General features: G+C 38.8%; 2 protein-coding genes across 2 annotated transcripts in view; one reads left to right on the top strand and one right to left on the bottom strand.

Moving 5' to 3' along the window:
• The first annotated feature begins 172 nt into the window (after positions 1-172).
• On the top strand, positions 173-3,873 carry tdp2b (tyrosyl-DNA phosphodiesterase 2b). The gene is made up of 7 exons (XM_015030468.1): positions 173-458; positions 639-760; positions 859-1,005; positions 1,226-1,317; positions 1,849-1,967; positions 2,952-3,122; positions 3,202-3,873. The coding sequence occupies exons 1-7, from the start codon at positions 312-314 to the stop codon at positions 3,481-3,483; spliced, it is 1,080 nt and encodes a 359-aa protein (XP_014885954.1). The 5' UTR covers positions 173-311; the 3' UTR covers positions 3,484-3,873.
• A 4,280-nt stretch (positions 3,874-8,153) lies between these two features.
• tmem64 (transmembrane protein 64) overlaps positions 8,154-18,894 on the bottom strand; it is a 28,238-nt gene continuing 17,497 nt past the window's right edge. Inside the window, exons 2-3 of the mRNA XM_015030466.1 lie at positions 14,322-14,477; positions 8,154-11,626 (exon numbers count right to left, since the gene is read on the bottom strand). Coding sequence (XP_014885952.1) covers positions 11,435-11,626; positions 14,322-14,477 — 348 coding nt within the window. The 3' untranslated portion in view covers positions 8,154-11,434. The remainder of the gene's footprint in view (positions 11,627-14,321; positions 14,478-18,894) is intronic.

The raw sequence follows: 18,894 nt of genomic DNA, 5'->3' as shown, positions 1-18,894 counted from the left end.
GTGTGTGTGTGTGTGTGTGTGTGTGTGTGTGTGTGTGTGTGTGTGTGTGTTTGTTTTATTTATTTTTTTTCAGTGGCCCTAATCCTAGTCTAGTTTACTAGGTTGAATTTGAAGGGCGCTTGTTTGACTACCGTTGCCTTAAAGCCCCATAAAGAAGCGCAACGACCAGAACCTGCACAACACCGGAAGTCTTTCAATGTTACACACATCCCGGTTACTTTGTAAAGATGGAGCCAAAAATGAAGTAAACATGCTCTGAAATCCTTTTCTTGTGTGTCATTCCGCTTGTAAAAATAGTTCCTACGACAAAAATGGCTTCTACATCAAACTCGGAGTCGCCGTCTGTGTCTGACGTGGAGAAAAGCAGGAGTGGACTTTGCGAGGAGTTTGCTACTATAACGGGAACTGATAGCGCCGTGGCTCAATGCTACCTGGCTGAAAACGACTGGGAGATGGAGGTACAGTAATTAGTGGTTACAATAATACTAATGCGCCAGAGATAATGCTGCTATGTCCACACAACTGATGTCCGTTTTATTGATTTGTTCATTGTGTTTACATGAGGAAAACATCATTATCTCCTTAAGATACAGCCAGACAGATTTTATTTACTCTTAAAAAGATTCTGTTTCCCGCAGAGAGCTATAAACTCATTCTTTGAGGCAGACATGGAGAGAATATTTGAGGAAGACTTTCAGGAGAGTGACAGCGTCCCTCCGAAAAAAAAGCAAAAAGTCGAGGAAGAACCTTCAAAGGAGTGGTGAGTCAATTCTTTAAATCGTACAAGTTAACATGACAAAGTACCTCTGACGTTATAAAGCCAAGTACAGTTATAATAGTCTCTGAAAACATGTCCAGCATCGATTTGACCGGAGACAGTCCAGTTGCACGAAAACCACCGGATGAAGATGACGGCAAACTGTCCCTGATCTCCTGGAACGTGGATGGACTGGATACGGACAACCTGGCAGAGCGAGCCAGAGGCCTCTGTTCCTACTTGATGCTGTAAGTAAAACTACAGGCCTACAGAAACAAGTCACTGGCTGGATTTAAGTAATTACAATTAATAAAGCGAGACAAAATGAGGTTACCTGGAGGACAAGTAGCATGTTTCACCAGAACTCTCTCCATATTTCGGAAATTTAAAGTGGTCAGTAATCACATGAAAAGCATCTAAGAGTTTTCTTTTAACTTTTTTTTAATTGTAATACTTCTCGTTGCATAGATACACCCCTGATGTGGTATTCCTGCAGGAACTCATTCCACCTTATGTTCAATACTTGAAGAAACGGGCTGTCAGCTACCTCATCATTGAAGGTAGAGTGTGGCTCAAAGAGGCTTTTTCTCTGAAATAAACTCATGCTACAGTAAAAATATCTAAATACAAATATCAATAATATATGATGTGTGTGGTGTATGTTTCTGGTGTGTATAGCTTGCACACATATGCTTTCCACTGATTATGACAGCTTTGTGTTAAAAACACTGATGAGATCCTCTGTAGTTGCTGATTAGTAACATATTGGTCTCATTTCCAACCTATAGGAACCCTGTAAACAAATCGACTGGAAAACGATTTAAAGGTGTATTGTTTTTGAAGTAAAACGTGTGAAAAGGTTGAAATATGCACTTATTTAACTCGTGTTACTTCTGAACTTGGCTCCTTGATGAAAGTTCCTCCATTTTTCTTCGAACTGGGTTTCCACGGTCTGCTGTTCCCTGCAGTGATGATGCAGACTACTCACAAGTCATCCATACTACCCCAGTTATACAATGATGATGCTGATGATGAGTAAATACATGAGGTATCCTTTAAAGCTCTTGCTCTCTTCTGAACTCTGATTGAAGGTGGTGAGGAAGCTTACTTCACAGGAATGATGCTGAAGAAATCCAGAGTAAAATTTTTGGAGAGCGAGATCGTAACTTATCCCACCACACAGATGATGAGGAATCTACTTGTCGCTCAGGTATTTCCACCTTTACTTGAGCTTTTTATCTGTGTCAGGACTATGTGCAGTGTGGGGTTTTTTCCTCTACAGTGGAGTTTTAAATGAAGGGCAGAAGTTTTAGTTGTAGTTTAATGTGAATGGAGCATCTTCTTCAACTTGTTTGCCATGTTTATGTCCAATGTTGTTATTTTCTTGCCATCTTTCACAAAGTAAATATTTGTGCACGATTAATAGTTGGATTATTTTGGGATACTTTAGTTAAAGTTAGCTAAACACAAAAGGACACAATGCTTTTTAGATTAAGGTTTGTAAATTATTAAGAATATTGTATTTTCATTAGCTTATACTTTAAAACAAAGCCCCATTTTATGTTGATCTATCAAATAAAATCCCAATTAAATATAGTGACCTGTTGTTATACGACAAAGACTGAAACAATTAATCAGATTAATCGTGATAAACTGATTATTAGTATAATCGTTAACTAGTTTAGTAATCATTAGCTGGAGCATACAAACTAAAAAAAAGAAGTTAATTTGCTGGAAGAATATACTCAGAGCCAAGACTGTTAATTTTTTTAAAGTATACATTTTCTTTTTAAGATAAAGAAAAACTTTGTTTGTAATTATGTTCTACCCAGAGTCAAATTCTGAGATTTTCAAATATTATTAGAAGTATTTATTTATTTATTATTTTCATCCTTTACTACAAATAATCTGGTATACACTAAGGGAATGCTGGATTATTGCATTTTAGGCGATAGAATGTTTGTTTTCTCATGTAAAACAGGAGTAGAATTGTTGAATTGCATCTTCTAATGCATTTCTAATCTTATATTAAAAGGTTTAAGTTGTTCAATGAAACATCTCCAGAATGTAACAAGGATTTTCTCTGATTAGTTGTCTGAATAATTATTAGTTGCAGCCCTGAACGTGTCACAATGTGAAAAGGCTGAAGGAGTGTGAATATAAGTGACTCTAAATGCTGCACGTCTAAAATCAGGTGACGTTCAAAGGTCAGAAGTTATGCCTGATGACCTCCCACCTCGAAAGCTGTAAAGGCCACGCGCAGGAGCGGATGAAGCAGCTGCACACGGTGATGCAGAGGATGAAAGACGCTCCTGATGATGTCACCGTCCTGTTTGGAGGGGACACGAATCTGAGGGACACCGAGGTCGGCGTTTCCCCGCAGCACCGAGCCGACTTCTGCTTCAACGCACGTTATAAATTCCTCTTTGTTCTGGGCTCGCCAGGTAGCCAAAGTGGGCCTGCCGTCTGGCGTCTGCGACGTGTGGGAGCGACTGGGCAAGCAGGAGCACTGCCGCTACACGTGGGACACCAAGGCCAACAACAACAAGACCGTTCCCTTCGTCAGCCGCTGCCGCTTCGACCGCGTCTACCTCCGGCCAGCCTCCAAGGAAGGAGTACCACGTTTGGCCCCGGATCACATGGCCCTAATCGGACTGGAGAAGCTGGACTGTGGCCGCTACACGAGCGATCACTGGGGCATTTACTGCAGCTTCACCGCAGGGTAGAAACACTCGAAAAAAGCTGGAAGCATTTTAGCGAACATCTGCTGCTCCGTTTTTTTTTTTTTTTTAATCTGCCAAACTCTCACTGAAAATAGGCCTGAGCTGACATGTGTTGCTTGTTAACGTCAGGTCTTGATTTGTTTTATCTCCACGCAGTTCTAAGATGAGTTAATAAAAACATCCGTCTTGTTTGGAAACCACAGCTGAGGTTGAAATTTCATGCCTTCCATCCGACTCCCATAAAACTGCTGACAGAAAAATACCACTGTGAGGCGTGACGGCAGCCTGAATCTTTTCACCTGCTCCTCTTTTAATGATGAAGGTGACTGCAACAAGATTTTTCTCTTTACGCAACAAAAAACTAATAAATGTACATTTTGTACTTGTCAAACACATTGTGTAAGTTTCCAGGCATATTTGGTGTTTTGCGTGTTGCCACTAGAGGGCAGTGTTAGGTTATAGTGCTTTTTTTTAAAGCAGCGCTGCTGTCCTGGAAAATCTGAAACACGGATCATGGACCCATAGCTTAAATACTAAACATCTGAACTCAAACTGGGAAAGAAAATATTTAGTCAGAAAGAAAGTTTGGAAATATCAAAGGTAACCTGGATAAATACAGAATGCAATGTTTAAAATTAAGTTTCTTTTTCTTTTTTTTTAGGGAACATTAATCTGACAAAATGATCTGTATCCTTGTTAAAATAACTTCTGTCATATTCCACAATTTTCAGACAGCTGAATGCAGTATCACTGGCTACACACAGGTCTCATTACTGTTCTCAAAACTATTCAGTAGAACCTGTCTGACCAAAAAAAAAAAATCAAAGAGCAACATGTAAATGCCTCAATGCAAATACTTTAAACAAAAACAAAACATAGTTGTTGATGTCAACAAACATTTCTAGGCCTTTTTGGAGTTGACGCAAAGTGAGAGCTTCCAACTACAAATGTAAACATCAAAGAGATCTGGTCTGCCAGAATTACGTCAACAGCGAATCGATGACTCATTCTGGTGGCAATGACATCTTAAACACTCACTTGCCTCAGTTAACGTCGGAGTTTATGACTCAGGAATAAGAAATTGACCAAAAAATGTCATCAGGCTGCACGAGAGTTAAAAGGACAAAACCACTGATGACCAAAAACAACTTGATCCTCAAGAAAAATACTCTGTGGACTTACGAGACGAAGGTGAGGAATGTCTCCTTAGATCTGTTGTGTAATAAATTAATCCATTCATCACAGCACTGGGCTAGCGTCCATCTCCAGTGGTCATTAGGTAAAACCCGGCTGCACTATGGACAGGTTTCCACCCCAAAGAAACACTCAAAACAAACTCAGCATTCAGAAACAGGACATTAGTGGGATAGTTGAGGGTTGCTTTGCTGCTGTTGCACTTTAATGACTTGGTGTAATTGATGGAAATTGTCTCTAACACATGAAACTGAAGCAGAATGTCCCACCATTAGTTCACGACCTTGAGCGCAAACACATTAGTGTTATGCTGCATTAAAATGATCTAAAACACAACGAAAATGAAGGTTTTTGGATTGGCCTAGTCAAAGACTCAGCTTAAATGTGCACATTGACAATAACCTTACAATGCAAAAACACTAAATCTTACCAAGTATTTTTTTTAGTCTGGTTTCTGATGCAAATATCTTGGTACACTTGAAATAAGACAAACCTTGCAAGTAGCTTTTCAGCATGATATAGGAGCTTGTTTTAAGTCAATAGTTCCTTAGTACTGATAAAGAAAGTACTAGTTAAAAGTGAAATAATTTGTCAGCCCAATTAAACATTATTTCATATTATTTTTCAAACTATGGGGAGAAGATGTCCTGTTCCTCTGGAAGATAATTTCACTTAAAACTAGCACTTTTTCGTGAATATTAAAGATTTACCGACTCAAAACAATCCCCTTTATCATGCTTAAAAGTTGCTGATATTTGCACTATAAACTAGACTGAAAATGCTTGTTACTATTGCATGATTTTGAAGTGTAAAAGGGCTGCAAATGCTCCAAAAAGAGCCTCCAATGATTCTGAATTATTAAAACAATTCTGCATGGAGGAGTAGACGCAAAATCCTCCACAGCTGCCGCCCGAACTACGACAGTCACTTTTTCACATACAGACAGGTTGATCTGGTTTGTTTTGTCCCATAATAATCTATAATCTGATACGGGGGCGTCACAAAAAACAGGTACAGCAGGAGGCATCTGAGAGGAGCAGATATTTTTTCACACTGTGTTATTATTTTAGATCAGATCCATCTTGGTAATCTGTGCCAGGTTTTTATGATGTCCCCTCCATCCGGTCTAAATGTTGATCAGATTATTCTCTGCTGACATTAGGAGAAGTCACACACTGAAGTGACTCCTCCCTGGGAGCCTCATGCCCTCCTCTCTTGTTTGTCTTTCTGGTTTCCTGTGCAAGGACATCAGGATAAAACCCCTTAACAGTCTGTACACACGAAAACATAAGTATCTGCTTTTCTTGTTGGAGATGTTTTTCTATTAAGCATGAACAATTAATGTTTTTCCATGCGTATCTATCTCTCTTTCTTTTATTTAAAAGAAAAAAAAAACAGCAACCAGCTGCAGAAGGATTTTCACTGATTAAGGTAAAAAAATAAAAATAAAAATCAATAAAATAAAAAGTCCCCTCATACTGTAAAGCTCACAGAGATCAGGAGCAGCTCATATAAGATCCAGCAGCTGCCTGAGCCAAGACACCAGTCATGTGATTTATCCCTCTGCCCGGAGCAGCGTCTTCCTGCCACAGGCCCGTCTTCCTCCTCCACAAATCCACAGCCGCTCGTCTCGCAACCATAAGTTTTTTCGCCCGCGAGGCAGCGTGGATGTGCTCCAGCATCATCTCGCTTTCTCCCCTCGGCCTCTTTTATCATTTCACTCCTCGCCCCGTCCAGAGCCATCAGTCTCACACATGTTTTTCAGGAGCAGAGCCCTCAGTGATGGCTGCAGCTCCTCGCTGGAGCTCCGTCACTATGAATATCCTTGGAATTGCCCCCGACGTGTCCATGTGCCTGACTGGGAGCCTCTGGGACGAGCTTGTCCTTTGGCGTGATGTTGTAGGATGATGATGATGATGATGATGATGGATCTGACTCAGATCTGACCTCAGTCCAGAGAAGATCAGCAGATCGTGTGAGGGGAAGCTTTGTTTCTTTGTAAATGTTGGACTCTGACAGGGATTTCTCTGGAAAGATCCACGATCTGAGGCTCAAATCCCGTCAATCAGAACCCTTCAAAAAAAACAAAAAAACAAACAAACATAAAAACTTCAAGACACAACAAAAATGTTGTATGTTAAATACATGCTTAAGGCGTAACATTTCAACAGAGAAAAAATATCCCAAAATTCACTGATTCAATATTTCTATGTAACTGCGAACATAAAAGAACAAAAGTTCGATTGAGGAAAAATATTACATAAATGCAAAAACAAAAATTGAGTTTAACATAATGTCAAAATAAGAAAAGTAAAAATCACATCAACAAAATGCAATTACTGAAAAGTGTTTAGAGATGGAAGATAATCTTTCAGCAGGTGGCACAATGTTGCTTTCAATACAAAGGAAAATGCTGCAAATTAAATAAATGTTTTTGAAGTTACATCAAGAAAAATACTAAATAAATAAGTAAAAAATATATATGAAAAATTATGGCAGAAAACATACTATGCATAAAATACAACAAAGAGCAAAAATTATTCTGAAACTTCAGCAAACTTAATTTTAACAATAAAATTTCGAAACAAACTCAACCACATTTTTTCAGATACAAATGCAGATGATGTAATTATTGATTATTTAGAAAACATATTAATAGAAGTAAAGAAAATCATAAATCTTCAGAAAAATAAAATCATGTTTTTGTTGAGGTAAAATAATTGTAAATAATTCTAAAATGCGATAAAGAATGAGCTTCAGCGCAATAAAAATTAAGGCTGAACCAAAGTTTTGTGAAAACCCTTCAGCATATTATTTAATCAAATTTGCATTAATAATATCCCTATTAATTTATTAATAAATTTGATTCATTTTATTCGGCTGTATCACTCAAACGGTATAGATAACTTTATTTATTGCCAATTTTGATGAAGTTATGATTTATGAATTTACTTAAATGTGTATTTGCCTACACATACATTACCAGTATTGGTAATTTTATTTACTGGATTATGAAAAAATACTTTAAGATTAGATGCTTATAAGACTCAATATATATATATATGTATCTAAAAACACAAAATAAAAAATTTTAAATAAAAAAAAAAATTAAATATGTAATTTTTCTTTGTTATACCAAGTCAGATTTACACAAAATATGTATTTTGTGTATTTCAGTATTACACTGAAAATGTAGTTTAGTGCAGTATATGAAATTAACTTAATAAAATTAATAATTAAATATGTGTAATGAATATAGCAATAACTACATAAGTATTATATTTATTGCATTAATTTCTGATTTTAGCTAAATTAGTAAAAAAACAAAGGTTGATATGACCTGTTGATTTATTGCCTAGATTGAACTGCATGTTTATTTTCAAGATGATTTAACTTCATGCTGCTTTTTACACGTCAGGTCTGCTGAAACCTCGGCATCGGTTTTAAAAAGAGCAAAGCAAAGAACAAAAACACATGTAACAAAGTCTGTCAAGTTTTATTTTCTCTTTCATAAATAACACTGAACAAGCGTTGTACAGTGATAAATACTATTTATACACTGTAAAACTCTCTGTATTAAAAAATACAGCATATGTGTAATGCACTTGATACAGATGGGGAAGTATTGCATTCCATAGCACCGGACCGGACCGGACCCTCCTCCCGTCCCCTCAGTCCCCCAGCTGCTCTGCAGAGTCGGGTCCTCAGTGGCTCTCTATGAAACATACTTCCCTCAGGAATCAGTTGTTGCATAACTAGATCTAAGTTAAGTAGAGCCCAGCTAGGAAGAACAAAAGCTTTATCTAAAAAAATAAAATAATAAAATAAAATACCTCCACATAATCTTTTAAAGTCCCAGCTGAGAAAGAGACTATGCATGGTAATCGTTGACCCTCATTTCATGTATTTATCGTTTTGGGGAACACGTTCTCGCCACGCTTTTCTAACAAACTGGCGTGAAAAAAATATCCTAAACGTACCAGACTGAGAGGTTGGAGGTGTTCATGCAACAGCAGTGAGAAGCTAAATCGTTTGCAGGCGATCGAATAGTTTTCGGGGCTCTCCCGAAGCTACAAACGCTCACATTTTTGTTCAGGTCCTCAACAGAACATCAGAGGCAGCAGGAGGTAAAAAAAAAAGGCAGGTTGAACACAAACGAGTCAAACACAGATCGACTAACAACTCAGACGTGACGTTTGAAACATCTTCAACAGCGAGACCGAACAGTTCCAGGTTCACTTGGCTCAACGTATTACAGATATATGTTCTTATTCCCTTTATTGTTTTTTTTTTTTTTCGTTTTTACTTTTTAGTGTCAAATATTATTGCTAAATTCCAACGGGAAGGGGCATTCAAAGAAACATTTCACATTTGGATGAGGAAGAAAAGGGGAGAAATAAAGAGTTTATCAGAAGATGGAATGTGTTTTCGGACAAACGTCAATTCTGGATTTCAGCTGAAACGTTTGTAGAGGAAAAAAAAAAAAAAAAAACGAAACGAAAACTGGGGGGAGAAAAGAAAAACAAAGATCATCAGCCAAGGTTAGAAAACAGGGTTCCTGAAAAACAAGATGGATGTTTTAGACAGAAGCCCTTATTATTCCTCAACCAGACTTTGTCTGAGGAGCAGCATCGTAAGAAATGTAAAAACAAACCACAGAATCACATTCATCATGTAGAGTCAACGTTGTGTTTGATTGTCAGCTTCTGAGACTTTTAACCAACCAAACCCGTCCAAAGTTAAACACACCTTTACGAAAATATCGCCGGTCGGCTTCAGCGGACTACGCGAGGAAATCTACGGCAACGAGGACCTTGTTGATCGATGCGGAAGTAGGTAAATAAAGTTGTTCATTTATGGCACAGAAAAATAAAAGGCTCTATTTTTGCTTTACTTTCATTCCATAAAAGAAACGAAGCTGACTCGGTTTTGGGTTACTTTGTGATTAGTTTGGTTTCAGCACTGAATGCAACATTCATACTCTTCCGTTAATCTTTTATGATCTATTGCACGGATTTGTGAACGTCAAAGTTTTTTCTTTGACGTTCACAAATCCGTGCAAACAAACAGAAGTATTTACAGGCGCAGCTTGAGAAATTTAAATATCTTCGAAAAGTTCATTTAAGTGATTCAGTCCACAATTAAACTCAGGTGTGGGTTTATATTTCAAGTATTTGTGAGCTTATCGCTAATAAAAATGCAAAGTTCAGTCACTCCATAAACTAAAATTTTATGTAATACTTACAAAAAAAAATTTTTTTTTAATTTAATGCATTAATTTAATTTAAGGCCCATGCAGCTATAGAGAAGCAGGCCAAGTTGATAGTTGTCCAAGAGTGCTGAGTCCAAGAATAAGTACAGGAAAGCTTAGTGAAAGGAAAAACTGAGGTAGAAAAAGGTGCACAAGCAACACAGCCTTAGGAGGATTTTAAAGCAAGGCCCATTCTTGAGTTTGAACATATATTAAAAAAACAAAAATAGAAATATTAACCTGCCAAAAGGTATGTCACTTCTAGACTGTGGCTCCGTTTGGATGAGTTACTTCATTGAAGTGACATGAAAGTAAATCAAGCTTTTGCTGACCAGTCAAGCTCAGTGACTTCATGGCTATTAGTCCTGGAATTGGTACTTTTAATCCAAAATGCATGTTTTTCTACCACACATTTTCCTTCCACTCAACTTTCCAGTAATATGCTTTGGTCACAGCAAAAACAAAGCATTTCTGCATTGAAAATCCCCTTTCGATTCCTCATATGTAAATTCAGCACATTTCTAGTAAACTGAATTTGAAGTATTCATTAGCTGTAAGCCATAATAACAAAGATAAACACTTGAAATATAACACTAAGCGTTAAAATTCCTTTGTTAATTTAATTACTGAAATGCATTATTTCTTTCAATGTTTTTCTAATTTTCCTTTTTTTTTTTTGTTTCCCTCAATCGCAGTCAAAAGTAAACAAAGATGTAAAATCAAACCCTAGGATTTTCCAGGAAAAACCTGACCCAGTGCTTCCAACGCAGGAATCACTGCCCTGGCTTCATACCTCGCCTAAACTTCCTGGAAGAGGCGTTCCTGAGTGTCCTGCTGCGAAAGCTGCTCCTGTTCCGGCAGCTCCGAACAAAACTAATAAACCAGCAGAAAGAGCTTGGAGACTTCTCGAAACGAGGGCACTTTAAAAAGAACGAACGGCTAAAGCGAAATGATTTCAAAGTATTCATAATGCCCTTGTTAGTAAACTGTAAATGAGCAACCGGGTGTGGATAAAGTCACCTGAAATGAAACAGAACCGCACGAAGTAAAGGTGCATAGGTCGGCAACAGAAAGTCGATTCCTTGGTTCTCTAGAAAGCTCCAGATTGCACATTCATAACAACACCAAGCGGCCGGTGAGGCTTGTTTCGCCTCACCTCTGATATTTCTGAAAGTCATTGTTTCATTGACATCTCCTGTAACAGCAGATATTACGAGGTACCTAAATAAACTTAACTCATAAAACGTATTAGGATGACAAACCACAAAAAGGATTTTTCACGACACCGTTCCTTATCGAAGGGTGCGTGGTCCCAACATGTCGAGAACAGAAACCGCAGAACCCAGACGCTCTCAGGGTTTCCCTCTGAACGTGACGTCATGAAGGATAAATGGTAAACTTTGCCACCAGTACGCTCTGGACTCCAGAACTCAGTGGGCTCCTTCTTAAGCTGTCCGGTCTTAAAAGCCGAGTCTTCTGGTCCGTGGAGCTAACCGGAGTCTCTGGTCGTCACACCACGTTGATGCAGTTTCCGCCGCCGGCCGCCGCCCTCTTGCTGCAGTACGAGAAGTCGCTGTGATTGGTGGAGGAGCCGTTCATGTGCGACGACTTGAGCTCCATCTGGCAGGCAGCGATGGCAGCGTTCAGCTCAACCTGAGCTCTGTGGACCACGTAGAACATCAGCCCGATGCTGATGATGATCTGTGGAGACAAGCAACGCAGCACGAGCTCATTTTTGGGTTTGTATCGTTTTAGGGTGTCTTGTAGACTCTGTTCGACTGGGGAACAAATATTGCAACATTTCCTACATTTTCAGCTGGTCTGGTTTTCTTGAACTGTGTCAAACCAATTAAACCCTTTGAAAAACCTATTCCCCTCCTTGCTTGTGGTGGCGCTGCATCAAGAACCGATGAAGGAAACGACACAAGAACTTCTGAGCGTAACTTCCTCAGAATTTTAGCAGTTGTAGGATTTCCCTTTTTTTCCCCCTCTCGCTAGGACTAGATACACAGGTTTGCTTTGGTTATATTTACCCAGAATTCCTTGGAATTCTTGGTAAGACAGGAGTATTCGATCAGGTAACGGGTAAGTATGGTGGGTTATGTTTCCTTATGGCGTAAAACACAAAATAAATATGTTTTAATTTTTCAGCTGCTGTAAGAGTCCTGCAGAAGCGCACAGCATCACACCGTGCACACCGACCTGGCACAGAACAGACTGCCTGAACCTCAGTAATGACCACAATGATTAATCAGCCCATTTCATAAACTATGACCTGCAGTGACCCAAATGCAGCTCAGCAGCCCATGTCATGAGGGAACATTTAATTAATGTATTTATAATGCATGAGCTGGACTGGAAGTAACAACTTAGCAAAGCAACTCCATAAGTGACCAGACAAACATGTCTGGATTTATTAGTCTTTTTGGACAAAAATTAGGTTGCAGGTTTTATTTACTAAAAATGCTGTCCAAATATTTCTAAGGTATTTAGGTGAGTTTTCAACTTTTGTTTCTATCATTCTCAACTCCAGTGACATTGTTTTAAATGCATCTAAAGGTCAAATGGTTCATTTGATTTAGTAAACATTGGGTTTAAAAGAAAAAAAGTTTTCTTCACATCTACCACTGGTTTTAGATATTTAACGAATAAATGTTGACCTACTTTACCAGAAAAACAAAAAGTTGGAGCAAGTGTTGTTTTCATCCATCTAGCACTACTCTCTCAATTTCTTTGCACTCAAACAAAAGTATTTTTTTTTGTATTTTAATGTCATGATAAAAATACAACTAAAATAAAAGGATATAATTAATTTATAAAGCTAAATAAAATAAAAATGTCTGCATTTCAGTCAAATGTAAATGACATTTGCATGTCATTTGCAAAAATGACATGCAAATGTCATTTTTGCATTGTTTTTTTATGGAGCTTACTAAATTTGTATTCTAAGGTGCCACTTAGACATGCCACTTTTACAGCACCCAGTTTTGCATACTGTAATCCCAGACAAAAGTATAAAAGACCATGCCTGAGCTATAAATACAGTCAACACCGACTCATGTCAAACTGAGGTCCACCTGCAGCCTCGACATTGAATTCATCCCCACTGCTCACTGGGCTCCGTTTTCTTTTTTCAAAGTCATGTATTGGCTGCTTAATCTCATGATTCGCTTAGTTCACTTAATGTGTCATTTCTTTTCATGTATTAAAACTATTTTTACGCTTGCAGACATGCAATTTAACTGCAGTTTGCATCAGAATTACGTTTTTGTTTCGAAAACAGCTGGATGAAACTGATTCAGTCAATATCTGTAAAGTGGGATTTCTTATTCTGTTAGAACTGGGTATAGTGCAGCCGTAGACATGCATAATGAAGCATCCAAATCCAATTTTAATATTTAAGGACATATTTCCAATGGGCTGAATTAAGTTAGAACAAAGGCAGACTCGGCAGCAGGTGTGCTTTGGTGTCAAGCCAAATGAAACAACAGAGCCCAATAATAGGAGAAATCTATTATTAGAAAGACAAACACACTTCTTGGAAAGGTGTGTGTGTCTTATGAAAATGCTACATGTCATTTTGAGGGTGTGGCTCCCTGCCCTCAGGAACAAGCGTCACCTATTTTCCCCAAGTGCATTATTAAACGTTCGAGCAAAGTGCACATTACATATCATGACACTATGTTTGTTCAACCTTGCTCATGTATGTTGTTGCAGTGTGAAGCTGCTACCAAGGCCAACCAATGCTTATCTATCGTTACACAGGCCCAACCCCTGCAGATGAAGCTGAATCACACACTGGCCTTTACACAAAAAAAAAACAACAGTAAGCATAAAATAATTCCAAGTGGGACTTGATAAACATTCTATGAGTTATTGAGAAAACTGCATAAGTACAAGAGAATAGGAACTAGAAGAAAGCTGAGCATCTGCTCTCACTAGAAGGTCGTTCCTTCGGGCGCTGCGAGCTTTTGGATTTGTTCTGACACAGCTGATCTAATGTACTAGCAGAACTTAAACACGTCACTGAACCGCAGCTAGTGGAAAAACCTCTCGTCGGATCATTTTTGACACAGTGCCAGTTTGTGGTTGTGTGTCAGCTGCTTTAAAGACTCTGTAAAGTGTTTATTTTAAGGGGTTAAATATAATACAGAAATCGAGAAATTGGAAGAAGGAAAACAGGATTTGCTGGTGCAACCTGGGTCGTCCATGTTTGACCTTGGACATTTCTAGGAGAACTCTGAATATACAAAGCGGATCTGTGCTTCAAGGCATAAAGACAGCTGAAACCCAGTTCCCTATTTTATATACAAGTCACTCATTATTATTCATAAATTCAGTTATAGCATTTCTCTTACACATGCGAGTAGCTTGATATCGCATCTATCCGTCTCACCTGCAGGCTGAACACAAAGTAGCCACTGATGCTCTGCTCGGCGATGACGTCCTCCATGGTGCGCAGGGTGGTGCCCAGGTACGAGTTGAGGAGCTGTGTGGGCAACAAACCCATGGAGGAGGCCACCAGGTAGTTTGGCAAGGACACATCTGTGATCTGAAGGCAGAAACAGAGACTTTACCACGCTCAAAAAAGAGAAAGATAAAAAAAAAATATGGCAGCACTTCGGAGCAGAAATGAGAACCGTTTGCAATTGCATGTGTATATTTTCGTGCCATGAATTATCACTTTAAATTTCAAGGAACAGAAGTGGACACAGTCTCCTGTGGTTAAGTAAATGTATGTTTATTACAGAACCATGTTGTCACAGAGGACAACACATTCATTTAGTAGGAAAAAGCTCCTGCTAAGAATTATTTAGTTGTTGGTAGCCCCCACTATTTGCCTAAATCTAATGAAACAAACTTTTTTATTTATCACTTCTAAATGTCTGCGTCTAGTTATCAAGAACTTTATAACAAGCATTAGACATCATTTGTACACTAGTCATTTGTTTTGGGGACAATCCAGGAAAATCCTTTTTCTTTCAACCGAGACTGTGATCAGATCGCAGCCAGGCTGTCCTGCAGCAAACACTGCATAATGATGCATAAAGAAAAGCACAATAGAAATGAATTTGTTCTAACAAATTTAGACCAGCGACCTGCATAAATCCGTCTGTCTGTGTGTGTGTGTGTGCGTGCGTGCGTGCGTGCGTGTTTGTTTGTAATACCTTGTGGGGACGATTTTCCTGACATATACTACTTTGTGGGGTCCAATTGCTCCTTGTGGGGACCGAAGCCTGGTCCCCACAAGGGAAAACCCTGTTTTTCGGTCAGGGGTCAGAGTTAGGACTAAGGTGTGAATTGAGTTTTGGTTAGGGTTAGGTATGTGATGGAAAGGGTTAGGAAAAGGGTAAAGGTTAGGGTAATGAAAGGAAGTCAATGGAAAGTCCCCACAAAGATAGCGTGTGTGTGTAGCTAAAACTAGGGTGCTTTTTTTTTATGCAAAATACGGTTTTAAAAGTGCTTTTGCCAAAAGGAAAAAAACTGAAGCTGCTTCTATTATATATATTTAGAAAAATAAAATTAGTCAATGTGATTGAAGACCGTTTTTTATTAAGTAAGGGAAACCAGCTGTGTCACCAACTGAATATTAATTAGGTAATTTCTTAAAGAAGTGATAATATATACCCTTGATAGAGGGTTAGATAAAGAGTTTGCATCTGCAACATTAGAATAAGACAAGAAGACACAGATTAGATTCACCCTCCAATGTCTTCCTTCCTCTACTCCAGCAATAAAAAAATAAAAAAAACAGAACTCAAATCATTATCTGCATAGTTTCATCTGATAGCATCTACTTCAGTTAGCTGATTAAACTACACTCTCAGGGTTGCCACAATATCCTGTAATCTGTGTCACAATAAGAAAATCAGATCTTGGTTATGCTGGCAAACAAACGCCAACAATATGGTGCAACTTCCACGTCCTAAACACACGTCAGCGCAGATTCTGCTCGGCGTCTCGTTTCTCGTCGCAGCCGCCTAAATATAAACAAACGTCTGTGTTTGTGTCACCCTTGATCCCTTGATTAAGTGATGACATAAGCCACAGCGTGACAGCGTGGGCTGCGTGAGGATGTGACCTTGGCTCAGCGTGCACTTTGTCCAGACTGTGGCTGATAGCGGGGCCGGAGGAGAACACGGCTCGATGCAGCCTGCGCCAAAGCGTTTTCAAGGCGTTTGAATACTAACGCTGGATTCACCCAAACGTCTCGACGCAGATAAATACCAAACCATCCTTCGTTTAAAAAATAAAAAATCCCATACTTGCCTTTTCCACAGTTCTTAGTTGTTTATACATTATTTATATAGACATAATAAAATCTGGAAATACAATTATTTACCATATTTTTTAAATTTTTATTTTACATACTTATCCACACCTGAAAAAAGTGAAATCAATTTCCACAACTTTCCTGACTTTTTCAAACAGCGTAGGAGTCAGTAGCTTTCCAAAGCATAACTGATGTTTTCTCTTGATGCTTTTCACTAAAATGTCTTGACTATGACACATCCAACCAGTAACATGTTAAAAAAAAAAAAAACCCAGAAGCTTTCAGCAGAAATCATCCCTGACTTTTAAAGTGCCACTGCCTGTCAGGCGTCTTTGCATATATGCGGCTCTCTGGCGTTCATCTAGGGGAGAGCCCATCGTTGGTATTTTTATAACCGTGCAGACAATTCCCACTGAACCTCCTACTTGATTCTGCAAGCCTCTATACCAAGATGATCTGCAAAACCGAGAAATGAAAGAAAAAAGAAAAAAGCACTCCATCCTGTTTGACCTGATTCATTCAGATAAGCAGCTGCGAAGGTCTAACTCTGTGCTCATAAACAAATCTGTAAGTAGGCTAATCTTAACTATAGAAGCACGTTAGCAACTGTAATGAAATTGTTTGTCTGGATACACGCATAACCCCATGTTTTCTCGTACAGATGAGTGTATAAATTAAAATAATGGGTGTCCTTATTCCTTTATTAGCTCATTATGCCAGTGGATGATGCTCTGGGTAATAAAAGCATGCTTAAACAGCTGATTTTGTCCACTTTGTCTAAGCAAACATTTTTTTTTCTTTCCCCGAGCTGTCCCATCGTTTTGCTAACTGCTGCAGTCTCTGGGTCGTTTTAGGTTACCAACTATAATGTGGCACCATCTACTTCAGCAGAAACAAGCAGGGGGCACGCTGAAATGTAGCCTCGCTCGCACAAAGTGCTTACCGAGGGCAGAACTCCACCGCGATGAGTCCGTGCGAGCCGAGATGTTGCCACTCATGGCTGCTCGCCCTGTGTACTGTTGAGGGTATGATTGTTGGGAAACAGTTAGCAGCTCGGCTTGGTAATGAGCCTCCTGGTGGGATAAATTATAACAAGACAGCGAGACTCTGAGGAAGGGCTGAAAGCCCCGCTGGACTGGAAGGTGAAAATACTGCCGAGGAAGCAGGTGGAGCAGGGGATTCATCTTATTAACCTTCATCTAGCAGGACCTGATGAAGTCCCTGGTGAAAGCTTCACTGTGACAACTGTGTGCAGCTGGAAGTAAAGCGCTAGTTTCACACAGCTGAGTTTGTTTTTTTCCACGAGGCAATATGTCTGGTTCATACTTCTGTGCATCCGCAACTCTGTCCTTGCTAAAAAAAAAGTCCAATTTAAAGCAGACACAGGCGGTACATTGGGACAAATGCAGAACTGTTTTGACTCGTTCGTAGTCACTGTATGTTGTAAACGTCTTAGAAATATGTGAAGTAGGTGCACATAAAGGGAGAATCAGTTACATTTCCTCTCGACTATTACAGGATATTCCCTTTTCTTTTTGTTGATAAATGCATTATCTGGTTTATGGGTTCATTTTTAGCTTTCTGTGAGTGAATGTATGCGTATCAAAACAACCCAGTTTCGGTGGATATTAAACTGGATCTGAACCTGATTACAGGATTGAATTTCAGCTGGATAAAATGTGTCAATTTGAAGGTAGTTTGGATGAAACGAAACAATGGGGGGAATTTTTGTTCCCACATTTTGCAAACCAGCGCAAAATATGGAGGTAAATATCCTATAAAGCAGGAGTGTCAAACTCATTTTAGCTTTGGGCCAAATCAAGATCATGAATGTTCTTAAAGAGTCGGTTGTGCCAGAATGTATTGATAAAACCCGTTCACAAACTGTTAAAATTAAATCATATTTAACATCTTTTCAGTCCCCCAAGGATTTCACCATTGTTTTGTGATTTTTTTGCAATAGAATCAAAGTGTTTGTGGTACCAATTTGGAAATATTTATGACGGTAAATGCAGCTTTTTGTTACTCACTGTGTATAGAAAATGGACTGTTATCTGACATCAATTAAGGCTGAGGTAGCTGTTTAGTACAAGTAAGAAAGTTTTTGACCATTTTTGTGGAACATCTGCTATAAACCACCAATTACGTATGGGTGCAAAAAAAAAAGTGTGGGGATTTGTTGATTTTGCATGAATTTCGGTAATAATTTGTAAGAAACTGGAGGGACTGATTGATATAATTTGGCTGCAAACAGAAAAACTGCACTGATTTGACTGATAAAATAATATTTAAGCACATTTAGTGTTCAGTCTAGAACTTAGAGGGCCACATAAAAAGCTGTGGCGGGCTGGATTTGGCCCACAGGCCTCAAGCTTGACACGTGCTATAAAAGGAACAATCTGAAAATGTCATGACAAAGGCTGATGCACAAAGACATTTTTAAAGACACAAAGCTGTGACAACGTAACTAAACAAAGAGGCGATTAAAAATGCAAAGTGGCAACCAACAAATTACCACAACGAGCATTCCAAGAACCTCTTCGTCTCTATTTTCCAAAACAAACTGACTTGAAGGAAATTAATAATGCAAACAGAGTGACAGGAGCAGAGCAACACGGTGCATAACGTCTGTCTCTTTAACACCTCACTATCACCTCTGCAGAGCCAAACCCAGGAGTTAATGCAGCATCCAAGG

Source organism: Poecilia latipinna, unplaced genomic scaffold, assembly GCF_001443285.1.
Source record: "Poecilia latipinna isolate Pla-1442-1.1 unplaced genomic scaffold, P_latipinna-1.0 Scaffold183, whole genome shotgun sequence".
NCBI lineage: Eukaryota > Metazoa > Chordata > Actinopteri > Cyprinodontiformes > Poeciliidae > Poecilia > Poecilia latipinna.
The sequence above is the reverse complement of the archived record's forward strand: the minus strand, read 5'-3'. Positions and strand labels throughout refer to the sequence as shown.

Coding starts and splice junctions, on each gene's coding strand:
- tdp2b (XM_015030468.1), top strand. CDS start 312: ATGGCTTCTACATCAAACTCGGAGTCGCCGTCTGTGTCTGACGTGGAG. Junction 1,318..1,848: donor CAGCTACCTCATCATTGAAG/GTAGAGTGTGGC, acceptor CTCTGATTGAAG/GTGGTGAGGAAGCTTACTTC. Junction 1,968..2,951: donor GGAATCTACTTGTCGCTCAG/GTATTTCCACCT, acceptor GTCTAAAATCAG/GTGACGTTCAAAGGTCAGAA.